Consider the following 19,093-nt stretch of genomic DNA (forward strand, 5'->3'; position numbering starts at 1 on the left):
ACGACTCCCATAGTGCGTCGGGGCAGCGACGCCTGCGCACTGTGCTCCGGTTGCCCATGCGGCCCTAGGGCTGGGAGCGCGGCGCCGCTCCGCTGCGGGGGAGGCCATGGCGGAACCTTCCCAGGCCCCAAACCCGGCCCCGGCCGCGCAGCCCCGGCCCCTTCAGTCCCCTGCCCCGGCCCCAACTCCTGCGCCCAGTCCGGCTTCAGCCCCTACTCCGGCTCCTACTCCGGCACCAGTTCCTGCCCCAGCTGCAGCACCAGCCGGGAGCACAGGGACTGGGGGGGCCGGGGTAGGAAGTGGGGGGTCGGGTAGTGGGGGGGATCCGGCTCGACCTGGCCTGAGCCAGCAGCAGCGCGCTAGCCAGAGGAAGGCGCAAGTCCGGGGGCTGCCGCGTGCCAAGAAGCTTGAGAAACTAGGGGTCTTCTCAGCTTGCAAGGTGGGGGCGGGGCCTAGGGTGAGAGGGGCGGGGCTTGGGGCATCCTAGGGCTCGGGGTGGGAAATGGGGGCGAAGCCCTAGCGGCAGGGCCGCTCTTGCGCTTGGGGTTGCAGCATCAGGTGACTGATCCTTCCGCCTTCAGGCCAATGAAACCTGCAAGTGTAATGGCTGGAAAAACCCCAAGCCCCCCACTGCACCCCGCATGGACCTTCAGCAGCCAGCTGCCAACCTGAGCGAGCTATGCCGTAGCTGTGAGCACCCCTTGGGTAAGGCAGGCAAGCATCTTCGGAGCTGGGGCGGAGGCCAGGTGCCAGGTCCTGTTTGGACAGGGTGACATAAGTACCGTAAAGCCTCTTAGAGAAACCAGAGAGACTCCTAAAGAAAGACCGGGTTGGGACCGTATGTGTATGTTCTGAGGAAGGAAAAAGGAAATCGGCCTTCCCAGAAGAAGCAGGGAGCTACCAAGGGCTTCTGGAAGAACTGGGAACACTGGGTCTCCCTGTCCCTCAAGGATTGGAGGATGATCAGATAGTCAGGAGGAGGTGCAGGAATCAAGCAAAGGCCCATGGCTCTCTTCTATCTGTTCTTCCCAACCCTAACATAACGGTCTTGCAGCGGACCATGTGTCCCACCTGGAGAATGTGTCAGAGGATGAGATTAACCGGCTCTTGGGAATGGTAGTAGACGTGGAAAATCTGTTCATGTCTGTTCACAAGGAAGAGGACACGGACACCAAACAGGTGTATTTCTACCTCTTCAAGGTGAGCTTTCGTGGAACGGAAGAGTAAAGGAGGTGGCGAGGCATTTGTGTGTGTTGGGGGTCTGGTTCTCTGGGTTCTGTCTGCTACGCCTCCTTCTCCCCATCTCTCTTCCTTACAGCTCCTCCGGAAATGCATCCTGCAGATGACACGGCCAGTGGTGGAGGGTTCCCTAGGCAGCCCTCCGTTTGAGAAGCCTAACATCGAGCAGGTAGGACAGGCATGCTTTGTAGTAAGAGCAGAACTGAGGGGTGGCTTAGGGGGTTGGGGAGTCTGTTCTTCTTCCTCAAGCCGAGAACAGAAGAGAGTTTCAAAGAAGGGACAGGGTTTGTCTGCTGACCTCAGGGTGGGCGTGGAAGTTGGAAGGGTCAGAGTTTCTCTTCACAGAACCCCGGAGCGAGGGGAGAGCCTCCTTCTGCTCGTATTTGAGGTGTCTCTGCTGGCTGCTCATGCCCTCTACTGGTTTTTTTTTTTTTTTTTTTTTGTCTCCTCCCTAATTCTCAGGGCGTCCTGAACTTTGTGCAGTACAAATTTAGCCACCTGGCCCCCCGAGAGCGGCAGACAATGTTTGAGCTCTCAAAGATGTTCCTGCTCTGCCTTAACTACTGGAAGCTGGAGACGCCTGCCCAGTTCCGGCAGCGATCCCAGTCTGAGGATGTCGCTACCTACAAGGTCAATTATACCAGGTAAGCCCGGGCTGGGCCTCTCCGGGGAGGCGAGTACGGTCCGGTGACCTCCACCCTCACCGACCACGCCACCTCCCCCAGGTGGCTCTGTTACTGCCACGTGCCTCAGAGCTGCGATAGCCTCCCCCGATACGAGACCACCCACGTCTTTGGCCGAAGCCTCCTGCGCTCCATTTTCACTGTCACCCGGCGGCAGCTGCTGGAAAAGTTTCGGGTGGAAAAGGACAAGCTGGTGCCGGAGAAGAGGACCCTTATCCTCACTCACTTCCCCAAGTAAGGCTCGGTCTGGCCTGTTGGGATTTTGCCCCCAAATTCATGTCCTCGCTGTTGTCCCCTTTTTTCCAGGAAGACTTCCTGGATTGGTCCCTCCTCTCCCTCCATGGGCCTTCTGGGATCTGGGTGTCTACCTGGCAGATTTGCCCATGGCCCAGAAGCTACTTGCTAGTATGTGCTAGTCTGGGGATGGCAGGTACATGGCCCAAGCTAACGCTACCCCCTCCCAACCCCTGGTAGATTGTTACTAATAGTTTCCTGTGGGCTCCTGGATGCAGCCTCAGAACCCCTCCCACCACAGTGCTCCAAGAAGTCAGTTTACGTCTGAAGGGAAGCCAGTTACCCGTCTCTGTTCTAGTCCTTTCTGTGTGCATTTGCCTGTATTGTGCCACGCCTTCCCCCCATTTGAATCTGGGTCATAGCTCCCTAGTCAAAAAAAAAAAAAAAACTTTGCTGGGAGCCAGCATGTGGGGACAAGAGGTGGCAAGACTGGGTAATTTTCAGGCCAGTTTGACACAGAGGGGAATGAGGGAATTCAGGTGACTTGAGTGCCCTGCCTGACCACACAGCATGAGATAGCATCAGCTCAGACCCGTTCTCCTGTGCCATACATCATGGCAAAACTGGGTCTCTAATCTCTATCCTGGTTGTGTCCTGTCCTCAGCAGGCGGAGAGCTGAGCCTCCCTCTGCATACTAGGCCTTCCCAGACAGCAGAAGCTGCTCTCTCCTCCCACCCACCGAGAACAGGGTCTGTCTGTCTGGCCTCTCGTCCCTCTGGGGTCTGGCCCAGGCTGCTCCCTGTTGAAGGCTGGAGTCGTGGGACAGTTGTACCCTCCCCACAGGTTCCTGTCCATGCTTGAGGAAGAGATCTACGGGGCAAATTCTCCCATCTGGGAGTCGGGCTTCACCATGCCACCCTCAGAGGGCACGCAGCTGGTGCCCCGGCCAGGTTGGTGGCCCAATAGCACTCTCTGCAGGGCCTGCGCAGGCCGCCCTGGCTGGCCTGCTGCCTCTGGGATGACAGAGTGGTGGGGTGTGGCAGCAGTGGTAAGACACCGTGGGGCTCAGATAGGGCTGAGAGAGCCGGGATCCTCCCAAAGACCCCGCCACCCTCTCCACTCCCCGCCATTGACTTCTCTCCTCTCGCAGCGACGGTCAGTGCCTCGGTTGTCCCCAGCGCCCCCATCTTCAGTCCCACCATGGGTGGGGCCAGCAACAGCTCACTGAGCCTAGACTCCACAGGGGCAGAGCCCATGCCAGGTGGGTCCTTGAACCCTGACCTCTCCACCCCACCTGCCCCCTTCCCTTCCACAATTCCCTGCTCTCCCGGGGTGACCTTGTCATCCTCCCCAGCAGGAGAGAAAAGGAAGCTTCCTGAGAACCTAACCCTGGAGGATGCTAAGCGGCTCCGGGTGATGGGTGACATCCCCATGGAGCTGGTCAATGAGGTCATGCTGACCATCACTGACCCCGCTGCCATGCTGGGGCCCGAGGTAGGCGGCCCAACCTGTTGACCTGTGGGGGAAGGGAGCCTCACTCACCTGAGGCCCTTGTTTACCCCTGCCCCCTGCCCCTCGTCTGCCTAGACAAGCCTGCTCTCAGCCAATGCGGCCCGAGACGAAACAGCTCGCCTGGAGGAGCGTAGAGGCATCATCGAATTCCACGTCATTGGCAACTCTCTAACACCCAAGGCCAACCGGCGTGTGCTGCTCTGGCTTGTGGGGCTGCAGAATGTCTTCTCCCACCAGCTGCCCCGGATGCCCAAGGAATATATTGCCCGCCTCGTCTTCGACCCGTGAGTCCCGGGGCCCCCCCAGCCCCTGAGCACCTTGGCTTTCCCATCCCTCTACATTGGGCACTCTCCCAGTTCCCAAAGCTCAACCTTTGGGGATTGCCTTTCCTCTGTTCTTATCCCCGATGACACTCCACTCTTTCAGGGCAGAGGGACCTGGGGAGGAGCAAGGATGGGACGGGTAAGTTTCATGACCTGTCCCCTCTCTCTTAGGAAACATAAGACGCTGGCCTTGATCAAGGATGGGCGGGTCATCGGCGGGATTTGCTTCCGCATGTTTCCCACTCAGGGCTTCACGGAAATCGTCTTCTGTGCTGTCACCTCAAATGAGCAGGTCAAGGTGAGCACAGTACCCCTGACCGTGACCCCAGCTCACCAACAGCTTCTAAATTTGGACCAAGCCAGCTAGACCGGCAGGATGTCTGTGCCCCAGCCCTCCTCCAGCAACGAGGCATTTCCACATGTTCCGACAGGGTGGGAGCTCCGCCTAGAAAAGGGATCATTCAGAAAACACCCGCTTTTAAAAAAACATCACTGAGGCGGCACACCCCTCTAATTCTAGCACTCAGGAGGCAGAGGCAGGTGGATCTCTGTGTCCAAGGCCAGCCTGGTCTACAGAGTGAATTCCAGGGCAGTTAGGGCTACACAGAGAAGCCCTGTCTCAAAAAAAAAAAAAAAAAAAAAAAAAAAAAAAAACAAATAAGAAAAAGTACTGGAATCAGCAATTTTTGTTTTTTTTGTTTTAAGATTTATTTATTATTTATAGTTTTCTTCCTGCATGTACACCTGCCGGCCAGCAGAGGGCACCAGATCTCATTATAGATGGTTATGAGCCACCATATGGTTGCTGGGATTGAACTCAGGACCTCTGGAGGAGCAGCCAGGGCTCTTAACCACTGAGCCAGCTCTCCAGCCCCAGCAATGGTTTTGTTTTTAACCTTTCTTCTGGTGTTGGGATGGAATGCAGGGCCTTGGGCACACGAGGCAGATGTCCTACCGCTGAATCCCGCCCCCAACAAGCAACGCTTTGTTCTGTTTGTTCTGTTTTTGGAGACAGTTTCTCTGTGTAACCGCTTTTAAACAAGCAATGTTTTTGAGTGAACCTTTGGGACTTTCTGTTTCCCCATGCGGCTAAGTCGGGCTTTAAACACCCCGTGTAATCCAGGGGGACCTTCAACTTGTGATCCTCTTCCCCCGCCACCAGGGTGCCGAGCTCCCAGGTGCGCGCCACCGCGCCAGGTTTTATCCACTGCTGGGGACTGGACCCGGGTCTCCGTGCATGTGGAGCAAACGCTGGGCTAACTGAGCTCCACCCCAAGGCAGCAGTGCTTAAAGTGAACCTTGCTTTCTTCACAGAAAAAGGTTTACATACCTTGAGGAGTTGATAGTTCCAGAGTCTTTTTTTTTTTTTTTTTTTTTTAATAACAATCAATTACTTTCGGGTTTCTCGTTCTTTTGTTTTATATATATTTATGTGGTCCTGACATGAGTGAGTTCAGGGTTCAGATGATGTCATGAACAGGCCTCTGTGACCCCTTTGTTCTAAAAACTCCAGATGTGAGCCAGGCATGGTGGCGCACACCTTTAATCCTAGCACTCAGAGAGGCAGAGGCAGGCAGATTGCTGTGAGTTCAAGGCCAGCCTGGTCTACAAAGCAAGTCTAGGACAGCCAGGACTATACAGAGAAATCCTGAATCAAACAAAACAAAACGAAAATCGCCTAGGTGTGGGGCTAACAGGCTGTGTTGGGTTGAAACTCAGCACTGCTGTTTCTGTGGTCAACTGACCTTAGACTGTTCTTTGTGTAACTGGCTTTCGGGTTTTGTTGTTTTTCCCATGAAATGGGCCGTTTAATACCTATGTGTAGGCTAGCTGGCAAATGGGTCTTTGAAGAATCAAGTGCCGAATCTGGCCCTGAGCAAGCACCTTAGAAGCCTTCTCTTTCTCTCCATAAAGTCTGGTCCTCTGCTGGCCACCGGTCCTCCCTGCCTCAGCTTCCCTATCTCCTTCCCGACCTGTTCCATTTCCCCTGCAGGGCTATGGCACCCATCTGATGAACCACCTCAAGGAGTACCACATCAAGCACAGCATCCTGTACTTTCTCACCTATGCTGATGAATATGCCATCGGCTACTTCAAAAAGCAGGTAAGACCCCGTCCCATTATACCTGCTGCCTCGGTCCCCAGTTTGTATGCACAATTTCCAGTAGTATAACAGTCCCTTCTTTTCCCTCTTGCACCTGGCACCAGTGAGGAAGGGCCTCTCTTACTGTTTTCTCCCTAATGCCACCCAGTAAAGAGCAGGGGTTGGAAGGTCATCCTTTTGGGGATTGGAGGAGGTTAGGAGCAGCCAGCCGGCTCAGAGCCTTTCCAGGGGCAGGTAGAGTTCCCACGCTGCCGCCAGGATGTCTAGAGACGTGGCGGAGCCCTGCCACACACTGTCTCTCAGTTACTCCTGAAGAATTGGCCGTGAAAGTCGGAGAGCCCTTGCTGATAGATTGGGTCTTAACTATCCACTCACCTAGGGCTTCTCCAAGGACATCAAGGTGCCCAAGAGCCGCTATCTGGGCTACATCAAGGACTACGAAGGCGCTACGCTGATGGAGTGTGAGCTGAACCCCCGGATCCCCTACACGGAGCTGTCCCACATCATCAAGAAACAAAAAGAGGTGCGCATGTGTATCCATAGGGGTCTTGCGAGCTTGCACTGGCAAGTAAGTGTGCAAAGGCTTGTTTTAGGTGTACGTGCAACGTGCACCTGTGATGGAGACAGGCCACGTCTTGGCTCTTGCCCTACCTCTTAGGAAAAGTCAAAATGTTGCCATTTACTGACCATGGCCTTGGGGGGTGATTGGACTAGAGTTGGCCCCTCAGACCCTTGCTTCCTCAGATCATCAAGAAGCTGATTGAACGCAAGCAGGCACAGATCCGCAAGGTCTACCCCGGACTCAGCTGCTTCAAGGAGGGAGTGAGGCAGATCCCTGTGGAGAGCGTCCCCGGCATTCGTGAGCAGGGGCCTTGGCTGACAGGGCAGGAGGGCATTCTCAGAGCACGGGCAAGCATTCTTAGGGGTGTTTTCTTCTCCTCTGCAGGAGAGACAGGCTGGAAGCCATTGGGAAAGGAGAAGGGGTAAGTGTTTAGTCAGGGGGAGTGAGCACGGGGCCCTGGGGTTAGAGAAGGTCCCAGACCTCAGACTTGCCATCTCTCATTCCAGCAAGGAGCTAAAGGACCCCGACCAGTTGTACACAACCCTGAAAAACCTGCTGGCTCAGATCAAGGTGGGAGGCCCAGGTTCTCTTCTAGGGTTAACTGAGGCGGGTGGCAGTCTTGGGTTGGGCAGTGTGCACCGTGGGCCTGTCCCCAGCTCAAATCTTTCTTTCCAGTCACACCCCAGTGCCTGGCCCTTCATGGAACCCGTGAAGAAGTCGGAGGCCCCCGACTACTATGAGGTTATCCGCTTTCCCATTGGTGAGAACCCTCCTGCCTTCACTTTCCCAGCTGTGCCCCACATCTGCTCCTGCCCGTGTTGAGTCAGGAACCCGCCACGGTGGGCAGCCCCAGCCACACCCCTTCCTTTCTTAAAGGCATGTCCCTTCTCCCCTTTGACCCAGACCTGAAGACCATGACAGAACGGTTGCGCAGTCGCTACTACGTGACCCGGAAGCTCTTTGTAGCCGACCTGCAGCGGGTCATCGCCAACTGCCGGGAGTACAATCCCCCGGACAGTGAATATTGTCGCTGTGCCAGTGCCCTGGAGAAGTTCTTCTACTTCAAGCTCAAGGAGGGAGGACTCATTGACAAGTAGTCACCAGCGAGGAGCTGCAGTCTTCTCCTCTGTCTCCTCAGATCCATTTGGGTTTTCCGGGGACCCCCTCTCCCTGACTCAGCAGGAGAAACTCCAGCCAGGGTCCCCAGATCTTGCAGATCTTTCGGCCAACAGGCACTCCCAAGCCAGCAGCCCTGTTCCTGCCTTCATTGCATCCGACCTGGGGGAGATCTGGTCTGGGCCCAGCCTCTTGTAGAACATCTGGCGGCCAGGAGATGAACTGCTCAGCCGTGGTCCTTCTAGAGCTATGTAGGCTGGGAGTCCTGATCCTGGTCCAGGTGCCTGTTTCCCAGGGCCAGGACTATTTGATGAGTAGCCTTGGCTTGGAAACAGCCCAGACTAAGGGGCCATGGCTTTTCCTACACTGTTTTGTCCATCTGTCCCCCAGAGCAGGGGTCAGGAGGACCATTCATTCCTTGGCATTACTCCCTTGGAGGGAACAATAAAGCTTTTTTTTAAAAAACAAAAACAAAAAACCCTGTGTGATTGTTTTAGGGGGACAGGTATTGTTGGTATAATGTTCTTTTGAAATCTGTACACCTTACCCTTGTTCATTCAAATGCTGATTTCTCCTCCCCACTCTCAGGTTTCAATCCAGACATTGCATTGTGATACTTTTTCTAAGCATCACCTGTCTCTACTTTGTGTAAACAAAATAAAACCACCAGCTACAATGTTGAGCAATAGAGAGGCAGGGGTTGGTGGGAGAGGGGAGGAGCCAGAGGACAGGAAAGAGTGGGGGGAAAGGGCAGGGGAGAGATCTTGGAACTATGTGGAAAGATGGACTGGACCTAATATATCACTAAAAGCAAATATAATGTGGGAAATCTAAATGTTAGGAAACTACGTGGGCTTGGAGGTTTAGCATGGAACAACTATTGCCCAGCATTGTGTTCTAGGTTAATTAAATAAATCCCAGTCTCTGTGTGATTTGGCTATACAGCTGTTTAGGACTAATAGCAGCATTACTAAAAGATAATTAATAGTAAATTTTAACAGCAACTTACAACAGGGTATAAAGCTGCAGTCTTAGCAGACCAACCTTCACTCCTCCAGTCCTCCTCACAACCTGGAAGCCTGACTTCAGGCTCGGGTACCACTGACCCCTGCCATGCATAGTGTGTATGTGGGGGGGGGCTGACTGCTATCCCTCACCCTCTTCTCCAGTAACTAACTTCCAGCCTGACTTAACTGCTAAGGGAGAGCAAGAGCTTGCCCCTAATGCCTGCCCATTCTTTGACTCCAGCCTGGTCCTGCTCCAGGCACCAGGCAACCAAGGGTAGAACCTCCAGGCTTTAAGTCTAACCCCGAGGGCAGGATTACTGCTGTCAGTGGGGAAAAAAAAATAAAAATGAGGAAGTAGAGGACCCAGGAGCAACAAAAGCACATTCCGGTCAGTAACTGGAATCTCCCTAGTCCTAGTCTTCTTTTTTTTTTTTTTTTTTTTTTTTTTTTTTGTGGCCAGAATGGGCCAGGCACAGCGCAACTGGCTCCTCCCCTTGTTTCAGTTTCATTTCTAATGACTGAGCTGCCAGCTCTGGAAAGACAGTTTCAGAAGGCTGAGCAGGGGCTAGGCTAGCCTGCTACTCGCCCCTAACAGCCACCACAGTCATGGCCAGAGCAGGTTCCAGGTGGGTATACACGGTGCTCTGGCCCACCTCCCACAGATCACCTGGGAGTTCTTAGCGGAGAACAGCCTCTGCAACTGATTGGACTGGCAGGGAGTGGGGGAGGGGTTGGCTAGAGGGCAGGGGTTCTGAGGCTTCTGCCATTCCAGAATGGAGCTGCGGCCCTACCAGTGGGAAGTGATCCTACCTGCTCTGGAGGGCGAGAATGTCATTATCTGGCTGCCCACGGGTGCTGGGAAGACCCGGGCAGCTGCCTTTGTGGCCAAGAGGCATCTAGAGACAGTGGACAGAAGCAAGGTGGTGGTACTAGTCAACAGGGTGAGTGCTCTGCCCTTCCCGAAATGGGGTCTCATCTCTTTGGGACAGTTCTTGGTCTCTTCTAGACGACATCTCCTCCAGGTCTTCTTACCTGGGTTCAGAACGCAGCGATGTCCTGAAGGATCCGCCTTACTCCTCACGGCTTCCCCCACCCCAACTCCCAACAACTGATGTTTCCCAGTTTCCCACCCTGACCCCCATGTCAGTCCTCTCCTTTCATCCTTCACTGCCCAGGTGCATCTGGTGAACCAGCATGCTGAGGAATTCAGGGGCATTTTGGATGAACGTTGGACCATGACAACCCTGAGTGGGGACATGGGATCCAGAGCTGGCTTTGGCCAAATAGCCCGGAGACATGACCTGCTCATCTGCACGGCAGAGCTGTTGCAGCTGGCACTGATCAGTTCGGATGAAGAGGAACACGTGGAGCTCACAGGTGAGGGCAGGGGGTCCTGGGAAGAGTTGAGGCCTCCAGTCAGTGTGGGAATGAGCAGCCCCCCATTCCTGGGCAAAGAAGCCCCTTCCCCACAGCCAAACCTCAATGTTCTAATCTGTAAATTGTAGAGAAGTCACTCCTGCCTGCTCCTTGTCTGGGACCCAGCCCAACGTTGGGAAGGGAGGAGGGGAGTCTTCAGTCAAGAGGGGGAGGAAGAGGTCCGCCGGGCGCAGCTCATAACTCATGTGCCCGCCCCCCCCCCAGAGTTCTCGCTGATTGTGGTGGACGAGTGTCACCACACCCACAAGGACACCGTCTACAACAGCATCCTGAGCCGGTACCTGGAGCATAAGCTCCACAAGGCAAAGCCCCTTCCCCAGGTGCTGGGTCTCACCGCCTCCCCAGGCACTGGAGGGGCCACCAAGCTTCAGGGAGCCATCGACCACATCCTACAGGTCAGCTGAGCCCCTGAGGCCCTCCCTCCTCGCTTGCTCTGCCTCTCCCAGCCCTACCAACCCCGTGGCTACACTGTTCTCCAGTATCTTGGGCATATTGGGCTCGTGGCAACTGTTGAACTTACTCTTCCTTTTGCCTGGAATGCCCTTGCTTTTGAACCTCCGTCTGGTTTCCTCCCACCTTTCCGCAAACAGTTCTGTCACTGTCAGTCTTCCCCCCCTCACTCCCCCCCCCCCCCGCCATCCCCACTGCCCTGTCATAGCAACAGTTGTTCAGACTGCCTGGTATGTTCTTGTTTTATATTCTTTGCTGTTTTTTTTCAATGGTTTCTTCATGTTCATTCAAATCTAAGTTTCTCTCTCACCAGTGCTGGAATATTAGTAATTCAGAGGGTGCATGTTCAGACTTTTTGCAGAGATGGATCCTAACTTCCAATGGTCCCCAGCCAGGAGCCCTACCTCCCTCAAAATTCTGACTCCTCTTTCCAGTGATGCCTCTCTGTTGTCTCCAGCTCTGTGCTAACTTGGATGCATGGCACATCATGTCACCAGAGAAATGTCACTCCCAGCTGCTGGCATACAACCCGAAACCCTGCAAGCAGTATGACCTCTGCCAAAGGCGCAGACAGGTGCGTGAGGGGCCACGGGGCAGGCTTGGGAGTCTGGTGCAGAGTTAGGGTGCGTGAGGGGCCACAGAGCAGGCTTGGGAGTTCGGTGCAGACAGGTGCATGAGGGGTCACGGGGCAGGCTTGGGAGTCTGGTGCAGAGTCAGGGAACCTAGGCTTGGGCCCTGACCCCACCTTCTCCAGCTCTTTGTCACTTCGGGCCCGCCTGTACCCATTAATCAACCTGCCTTTTCTGTGCTCTGAGACACATGAGCCCAAGTCTATAGCCTACTGTTGATGATACGGTCACGCCCTGAAGCTGGGGCACTTGGTGTCAAGGCTAGACCAGTTCTCTTCTTCAGTAGTGACGCTTGCTGATGTCTGTAAGGACAAGTCTGCTCCAGGGCTCTCAACATCACTGTGCCCAGGCCACAGGGCCAAGGTATACAGTGGGTGAGACGGTAGAAACTGCATACAAGGACCTGGCCTCTGTCTCTGGATGCTTCAACACCCAGAACTTTGAAGTTCTCATTCTCAGGGAAAGGTCCTGAGTCCTATATAACACCTAACCCTCCCATGTGTATAGGAATCCCCATGGACGTTGCTTTCTAAAACTATTTTATTGGGGTGTCTCATACCTTTCTCCATCCCAGTCCCTCCCAACACCAGGTAGGAGAGAAAGGTTAGTGGGGAGAGAGAGCATAGTTCTCTTTAGCTACTTCCTGCTGGTTAGGGTTGTCAGGTCTCTTGGGGCAAGTCCAAGCCTCATTTCAGAATATCTCCAACTTCTTTTCAGGCTGCATCAACAGCAGCCAGGAGCTGGGGGGGGAAGCACCAGCCCTATTCTTCCTGGAGCCCCTCAACACTCTCTAGGCTCTGGCATTTATTCCCTCTCTAGAGTCCTCAGATTTCAAACCATCTGCAGCTGGCAAAGAGCCCCCACTCAGAGCCCACACGAGGCAGATACTTTGCTGCTGTGGACCATCTGAATCAGCCCCATAGCCCACACCTGGGCTCGTTCACATATCATAAACCAAAACTTCCACAACAAATTCCCTCCTCCGCCTCCCTCCTCCTTGCCCAGGATCCCTTTGGAGACTTGCTAAAAAAGCTCATGAACCAAATCCACCAGCAACTAGGGATACCTAACCTGAGCCAGCAATTTGGAACCCAGACATATGAGCAGCAAATCGTGGAACTGAAAAAGGCTGGTGAGAGAGGCAGCTAGGGAGGGCCTGTGTGGGCGGAACCGTGAGGGATGGAAGAGCCTCAGGATCGCTGACCCTGCGACCCCGCGTTCCTTTCCTGCAGCCGCGGAGGCCGGGCAACAGCAAGAGCGCGTGTACGCGCTGCATCTGCGGCAGTACAACGATGCGCTGTTCATCCACGATACTGTCCGTGCGAGGGACGCTCTCAAAACGCTGAAAGATTTCTACGACAGAGAGCGGGCCACCAAAACGCAGCTGCTGCACGCCGAGCGCTGGCTGCTGGAACTCTTCTCGGGTGAGGACCCCATCCGGGCTTTAGAACTGCTTCAGAGCTCCAGGGCACTTGCGGCTGGGCAGCAGCTTACCAGGACCCAGCGAGGGTCCTGGGTCTCTTGTTTTTCCTAGCCAAAACCCGAGGCTACTAGTAGGGCAAACTTGTTTCCTCGAATGGGGACGGTTTGTAACAGGAAAAGGAGTTCGGGTTGCTGACACAGAGGTATTTTAATTTCTTGTTACACGCGTCTCTTCTGTGGAGAGAGGAAGGTGTGTGGGCGTGGCTACCGTGTGCCACCAAGCACGTGTGGGGGGGTGTCAGAAGACGACGTGAAGAAGTTTGTGCTCTCCTCCCAGCGTGGGTGCCGTGGGGAATGAACTCCCAACTGTCAGGCTTAGTAGCGGACGCTCCTGCTCTCTGAGCCATCTTGGCAGGCCCCAGCAAAGACATTCTGAAACAATATAGGATGTCTCCATGGCGGTATATGGATTCAAATCCCAGAAACCCACTTAAAAACCAGGCACAGCAGACTTGTCATCTCAGCACCTGGGTGCTGGGGGCACCAGGATTCCTGGGGCTCGCTGGCAAGTTTATCGTGCCAAATGGTGAACTCTTCTCAGTGAGAGAGATAGGATGGAATCCACACCCTCTATACGTAACATGCCGTGGCACACACACCCATGAACACATGCTGTGCACATACATGGTAATAACAAAATTTTGATGGACGCCTGACATGACCGAAGGTGGTCCGGGAAAATCTGGCTTGAAGCTATCCCGGTATCAGAGATCGGTCTGCAGAGCTCAAAGGCCAGATGGTGGTGGCACACACTTTTAATCCCAGCACAAAGGAGGCAGAGGCAGACAGAGTTCGAGGCCAGCCTGGTCTACAGAGTGAGTTCCAGGACAGCCAGGGCTATTACACAGAGAAAGCCTGTCTTGGACAAAAAAAGAAAAGGAAGGAAGGAAGGAAAGGAAGGAAGGAAGGAAGGAAGGAAGGAAGGAAGGAAGGAAGGAAGGAAGGAAGGAAAAAAAGGAAAAGAAAAGCACAAGAGTGGGACTGGAATGCTGGAGTGCTGCTCAGTGGTTAGAGCACTTACCTAGCATGCATGAAGGCCAAGTTTGCTTCCCCAGCATACAGTGCAGGGACCCATGACTGTAACCCCAGGACTTAGGAAGTGAAGGCAGAGTTTAAGGCCAGCCTGGGCTGTTCAGCCTTGAGAGTAAGTGGCACCTGTGTCCTTGAGCATGCTCTTAGATCAGCTCTGGGAATGAACAGGAGCAAGTGTCCCAGCCTCCTTCAGCCCTGTCCCTGAGAGCACCCTGTCTACAACCCAGGCCTGAACCCTGTGCCCCTGTGTCTGTTTTGGTGTTCTCAGGCAACAAACACAGGCTAGCGCACTTAGCGGCTCACGGACCGGAGAACCCGAAGCTGGAGATGCTGGAGGGGATCCTGCTCAAGCAGTTTAGGAGTCCCAACTGCCCTCGGGGCATCATCTTCACCAAAACCCGCCAGAGTGCTCTCTCCCTCCTGCTCTGGCTTCAGCAGCACCCTGGCCTACAGAATGCGGATGTCAAGCCCCAGATGCTGATCGGAGCGGGGAGTGCCAGCCAGAGCACACACATGACCCAGGTGTCTGCTTTTGGCTGGAGACGTTTCATAGGGAAGAAAGGAACAGGGTCCCCAGCGCAGAGTGACAGCAGGAAGGCTGTGGGGGAGGGAGGAGTGGGATTGAATCTTCTAGGCAAGAGGCAGCTGACAGGATGCTTGCCTCACAAGCACAAAGCCACCAGCCAGGTGCTGGTAGTACCTTGTAATTCCGCCACTCAGAAGCTAGAAGCTAGGGGCGGTAAAGCCAGAAGATCAAGGTCTTCTTGGCTGCAACAGCAAGTTGAAGGGCAACCTGAGATGTGTGAGAATTTCTTAAAGGAAGGAAGGAAAGAAGAGAGGGAGGGAGGAAGGAGGGATATAAAGAAGGAGGAGTGTCCTAGGGATTGGGGGTCACTAGGGGAGATGGGCAGGATCTTGGGGAGACCTGGGGATGAGATTGGGATTCTGGGTTCCCATAAACGTTTTCCTCCTCCCCGAATCCTCCAACAGAAAGACCAGCAAGAAGTGATCCAGGAGTTCAGGGCTGGTACCGTGAACCTCCTAGTGGCCACAAGTGTGGCGGAAGAGGGGCTGGATATCGCCGAGTGCAATGTGGTGGTGCGCTATGGGCTCCTGACCAATGAGATCTCCATGGTCCAGGTACTCTAAATCCCTCCTCCCCACTACAACAGCCCCGGAAGGATCCCTTACAACCCCGGACCCTAGCCCAAGTCTGCCTCACCTTTGCCATTCTTCCCAGGCCAGGGGCCGGGCCCGAGCCGATCAGAGCGTGTACTCCTTTGTGGCGACAGAGGGCAGTCGGGAGCTGCGTCGGGAGCTGACCAATGAGGCTCTGGAGGTGCTGATGGAGCAGGCAGTCGCTGCAGTACAGAAGATGGACCCCAAGGAGTTAAAGGCCAAGGTCAGCAGGCAGCCTGCCGCAGCCTGTGAGAGCCTGAGGTTCCGACTGCACACACTCCTGGGGTCCCCGTCAGGCTTGCCCAGGGAACTTTTATACAATGCAGAGAAAGATCAAGGGCAAGGTGATGTTGCCAGGAGATGGCAGGCCTCTAAAGTCCTCTGCAAGACTTTAGAAACAGGCCTTGTCCCAATGTACCCTTACCCTTCGTTACAACAGCAAGTTCTAGGCCAGCCTGAGATACATGGGAATCTGCGTTTTAAAGACGGTGGGGGACAGCAGAGGAAGGACGGGTACTTTGTTTGTGAGAGTCATTCTGGAAATAGAAAGAAGGAAAACAAAGACACAAGCAGAAGCTAAGATTGGAACAATGTACTGATCTTGGGAGCGGTGTCCAAATTGTTCTCTTTAGTCCTGTTGTCCCAGTATAATGATGTCCCATGATAGAGTTAAAAAAAAAAATGCTTTGCATGACATTTCTCAAAGGGAAAACAGATTCTGCATAAATGCTGTCTTCTGTCCCTGTATTTTTGTTTGTTTGTTTGGTTTGGTTTTTGTTTCTTAAGATAGGGTTTCTTTGTGTAGTCCTGGAAGCTCACTCTATAGACTATGCTAGCCTCGAACTCACAGAGATCTGCTTGCCTCTGTCTCCCAAGTGCTGGAATTAAAGGCATGGGCCGCCACCACCCAGCCCTGTACCCATATTTTTGTTCACGAAGCTTCAAAACTCATGGGAATGGGACATGGTTCAGTCAGCAAAGGGGTCACATAAGCACAAGGACCTGAGTTCAGATTCCCAGCCTGGTACAAATCTGGGCGTGGCAATGTGTTCCTGTGATCTCAGCTCTGAGAAGATTGAGACAGGAGGAGTTGTGTGCTTGCTGAGTCAGGAAGCTTCAGGCTCAGTGGCAGACGCTGCCTCCAAAAACAGATCATCTCCTGGGTCTGGGTACAAACGACCTGAGGTCTTTGGGGACCCTGGGGGCTTTCCTGAGGTTGGGTCTCTTGGTATCCATGTCCCTGTCACCTCTCCTCCACCTTTGCCCCCCAGATCCGGGACCTGCAGCTGGCAGCTCTCATTAAGCGAGCGGCGAGGACGGCCCACCGAGAGAGCCAGCAGCGACAGTTCACGCCAGAGCAGGTGCAGCTCCTCTGCATCAACTGCATGATAGCCGTGGGCTACGGCAGCGACCTTCGGAAGGTGGAGGGCACCCACCACGTCAATGTGAACCCCAACTTCTCGTGAGAGCCGTGGGAGGGCTGGCAAGATGAGGAAGGACTTTCGCAGGGCGTGGGAGGCCAAAGAACGTGTTAGCAAGCGGGTTTTATCCCCAGCCCCAGCCCAGAGGCGAAGAAGCAGAGGTGCGGTGCCTTGCTTCAGCTCCCACAGCCATGATGTGATTGAAAGAGAACTGAAATTTAGGATACAAAGAATTCAGCCATAAACTGACTTCCACAGGTCCACCTGTCAGGTGAGGTGGCCTGTCTCTTGCTACCCAGGAGGCTGAGGCAGGAGAATTACTTGAGCCTAGGAAGTCAGAATCAGCCAGAGCAACAGTAAGGCCTCCATCTAAAAAGAAAGAAAAAGAAAAGTAGTAGTAGTTGTAGCTGAATTGGTATGTGGTGATGTGGGTGCTTGTAGTTCCAGTACCCGAGAGGTAGGAGGAGTTCAAGATGTCACCCTTGGCTACACGGAGATTTCCAGGCCAGGCTGCAAGGGTCCTGATCTTCACTGTGAGTTTCAGGATAGCCAGAGCTACATAGAGAAACCCTGTCTTTGAGATGCAGCTCAGTTGGTAGAACTTGTACCCAGAATGCACAAAGCTCTGGGTTGGATCCTGAGCAACTGGGTGTGATAGTACACACCTGTAACCCAGCACTCGGGCGATAGAGGCAGCAGGATCAGCAGGCAGGTCAAGGTTATCCTCAGCTACAGGGGGAGGTGGAGGCCATCCTGGGCTGCATGAGACCCTGTCTCAAAATCCAGATGACCCAAGCTTGATTCCAACACCCCCATGGGAGAAGGAGAGAGACTCCCAGAGCTTCTCCTCTGACCTCCGCAGGAGTGTGGTCACTCCCAGGAGCCTCCCCAATCTCTGCCACACGCTGAATTAGTTAAACAGCCCAGGCTCTCCCACTGAGCCTCCCCATCCTGCCTCCTAAAGTGTCACCTTACTTCTTAATTCACTAAGTAACTGCTTATTAAACACCTCCCCTGTGTCAGGCCACGGCACCAGGGTTCTTCACACAGTCCCCCTCTGAGAGCATTTCAGCTAGGTAGGAGAAAGGAGGGTGGTGGGGTCTGAACACAGGAAAATGCTTCTAGGCGAGAGTGAGGGATCACACTCACTCTGAGAGGATGAAGGTCGGGAGTGACTCGGGACTCAGGATGAGGACAGGCCGGGTCATGGAGCAGCTTGTAGGTTGGGCCTGAAAGTTAAACCTTGATCCAGGAGGCACTAATGCATTCTGAGCCAGGGAATGTCAGGATGGGTGGATATTTCTAGGCCACTTTCTCAGGTGTTGGGAGATGGCTCGGGGCTGGGAATAAGGACGAAGGAGGAGATCTATACGGAAACTTGAAATCACTCATGTGAGAGACAAAAGGTTCCCAAGCCTGGGTGCAGGAACAGGATACAGACAGAGCAGGCAGATGGTCCCGAGGGTCTAGACTTCCTGGTTCTGGGAAATTCTGTATCTTGACAGGCTGAAAGGCCTGCTGCCCTGGCAGGGACTCAGCCAGTCACAGGGCATGAAATCTGGGGTGCAGGGGCTCCCAAGCTGCTCTGTTTACTCCATCCTCTCTAGGACCTACTATACTACCTCCCAGAAGCCCGTGGTCATAAACAAGGTCTTCAAGGACTGGAGGCCTGGCAGTTCCATTAGCTGCAGTAACTGTGGGGAGGTAAGTGAGAGACCTTAGACCAGGCCAAAAAGCTCCCAGACTCCAAAGGCCTTTGGTCTGGGAGAGGAGGCCCAGCTGATGCCTTCAAGCCCTCACCCAGAGTGGGAACCAGCCCTGCTGTGAGAGAGCCACAGTCTGTGGTGGTCCTCTCTCAGGAAGACCCACTGTGTGATGGTCTCTGATGGCCTCTACCACCAGAGGCCTGGTCATCACAGAAGTCCAGCTTGAGGACCGAAACCCACCAATGCTTCCATCTTTTCCACCGCCAGGCCTGGGGCTTCCAGATGATCTACAAATCAGTGACCCTGCCAGTACTCAAGATCCAAAGCATGCTACTGGAGACACCTCGCGGGAGGATCCAGGCCAAGAAGTGGTCCCGGGTGCCCTTCTTGGTAGCCAACTTCGACATATTGCAGGACTGCGCCCGGAGCCTGTCTGATCTCTCCCTGGACTGACACCCTTGTGGCTGCAGGACCTAGCTCAGGCTGCAGGGGGCAGGAGAGTCCAGCAAGCCAGCCTCCTTCCTCTGGGTGGCACTCTGGCCATGGGGTGATGAGGTACCCTTTATTCTGCCCCAGTTACTCTTGCACACATTAAATGATGCTGGGAAACTGATGCAGGAGAATTGCTGTACTGGGAACCGCAGCATCCCTCCCTTGCCCAGGAAACTTCTGGATTTTTTGTTTTTTTCTTTTTTTGAAGCTCTTCATAAATTCAAAATAAATGATAAAATGAGGCCGGAAATATGTCATTTTATCTTGAAGTGTAATTGATGGAAAATAAACCTCATTAATAATGTGCAATTTAATACATTTTACTTCATATACCACCTGTAGTCAAGATATAAACATACACACACACCCCTAAATGTCTTTGTTCCCATTGTAAGCCCTGTCTTCTACCCCTCATCACACACTTAACCTGCTTGGCAGTAATTGTTAATGTTAAAATATTCCCCTTGGGACTGGAGACATAGCTC

General features: G+C 53.9%; 2 protein-coding genes across 3 annotated transcripts; both read left to right on the forward strand.

Annotated features, from left to right (window-relative positions):
• Positions 1–42: 42 nt before the first annotated feature.
• Kat2a (lysine acetyltransferase 2A) lies at positions 43–8,251 on the forward strand. Of its 2 annotated transcripts, none has more exons than XM_021641169.2 (18): positions 43–439; positions 582–705; positions 1,055–1,200; positions 1,319–1,408; positions 1,702–1,883; positions 1,965–2,156; positions 3,000–3,106; positions 3,307–3,417; positions 3,511–3,650; positions 3,744–3,952; positions 4,163–4,289; positions 5,985–6,095; positions 6,475–6,618; positions 6,840–6,954; positions 7,042–7,078; positions 7,164–7,227; positions 7,333–7,417; positions 7,561–8,251. In XM_021641169.2, the coding sequence occupies exons 1-18, from the start codon at positions 107–109 to the stop codon at positions 7,752–7,754; spliced, it is 2,511 nt and encodes an 836-aa protein (XP_021496844.1). In that variant the 5' UTR covers positions 43–106; the 3' UTR covers positions 7,755–8,251. The 2 variants fall into 2 exon arrangements, with proteins under 2 accessions (XP_021496844.1, XP_021496845.1); XM_021641170.2 differs by having other exon boundaries at positions 3,514–3,650.
• Positions 8,252–9,291: 1,040 nt separating this feature from the next.
• On the forward strand, positions 9,292–18,850 carry Dhx58 (DExH-box helicase 58). Its single transcript, XM_021641121.2, has 13 exons — positions 9,292–9,406; positions 9,553–9,721; positions 9,956–10,157; positions 10,422–10,612; positions 11,125–11,241; positions 12,302–12,428; positions 12,529–12,720; positions 14,079–14,332; positions 14,801–14,950; positions 15,051–15,212; positions 16,261–16,451; positions 18,018–18,114; positions 18,384–18,850. Exons 1-13 carry the CDS (start codon positions 9,387–9,389, stop codon positions 18,567–18,569), a joined length of 2,058 nt encoding a protein of 685 aa, XP_021496796.1. The 5' UTR covers positions 9,292–9,386; the 3' UTR covers positions 18,570–18,850.
• The last annotated feature ends 243 nt before the right edge of the window (positions 18,851–19,093 follow it).

This window comes from Meriones unguiculatus, chromosome 7 (genome assembly GCF_030254825.1).
Source record: "Meriones unguiculatus strain TT.TT164.6M chromosome 7, Bangor_MerUng_6.1, whole genome shotgun sequence".
Classification (NCBI taxonomy): domain Eukaryota; kingdom Metazoa; phylum Chordata; class Mammalia; order Rodentia; family Muridae; genus Meriones; species Meriones unguiculatus.

Bases quoted from the DNA above. Each gene is read 5' to 3' on its own strand.
- Dhx58 (XM_021641121.2), top strand. From the start codon at position 9,387: ATGGCCAGAGCAGGTTCCAG. The intron at 9,407-9,552 runs GTGGGTATACAC...CTGCCATTCCAG, and splicing joins ATGGCCAGAGCAGGTTCCAG to AATGGAGCTGCGGCCCTACC. The intron at 10,158-10,421 runs GTGAGGGCAGGG...CCCCCCCCCCAG, and splicing joins GGAACACGTGGAGCTCACAG to AGTTCTCGCTGATTGTGGTG.
- Kat2a (XM_021641169.2), top strand. From the start codon at position 107: ATGGCGGAACCTTCCCAGGCCCCAAACCCGGCCCCGGCCGCGCAGCCC. The intron at 6,955-7,041 runs GTGAGCAGGGGC...TCTCCTCTGCAG, and splicing joins GGAGAGCGTCCCCGGCATTC to GAGAGACAGGCTGGAAGCCA. The intron at 7,228-7,332 runs GTGGGAGGCCCA...CTTTCTTTCCAG, and splicing joins ACCTGCTGGCTCAGATCAAG to TCACACCCCAGTGCCTGGCC.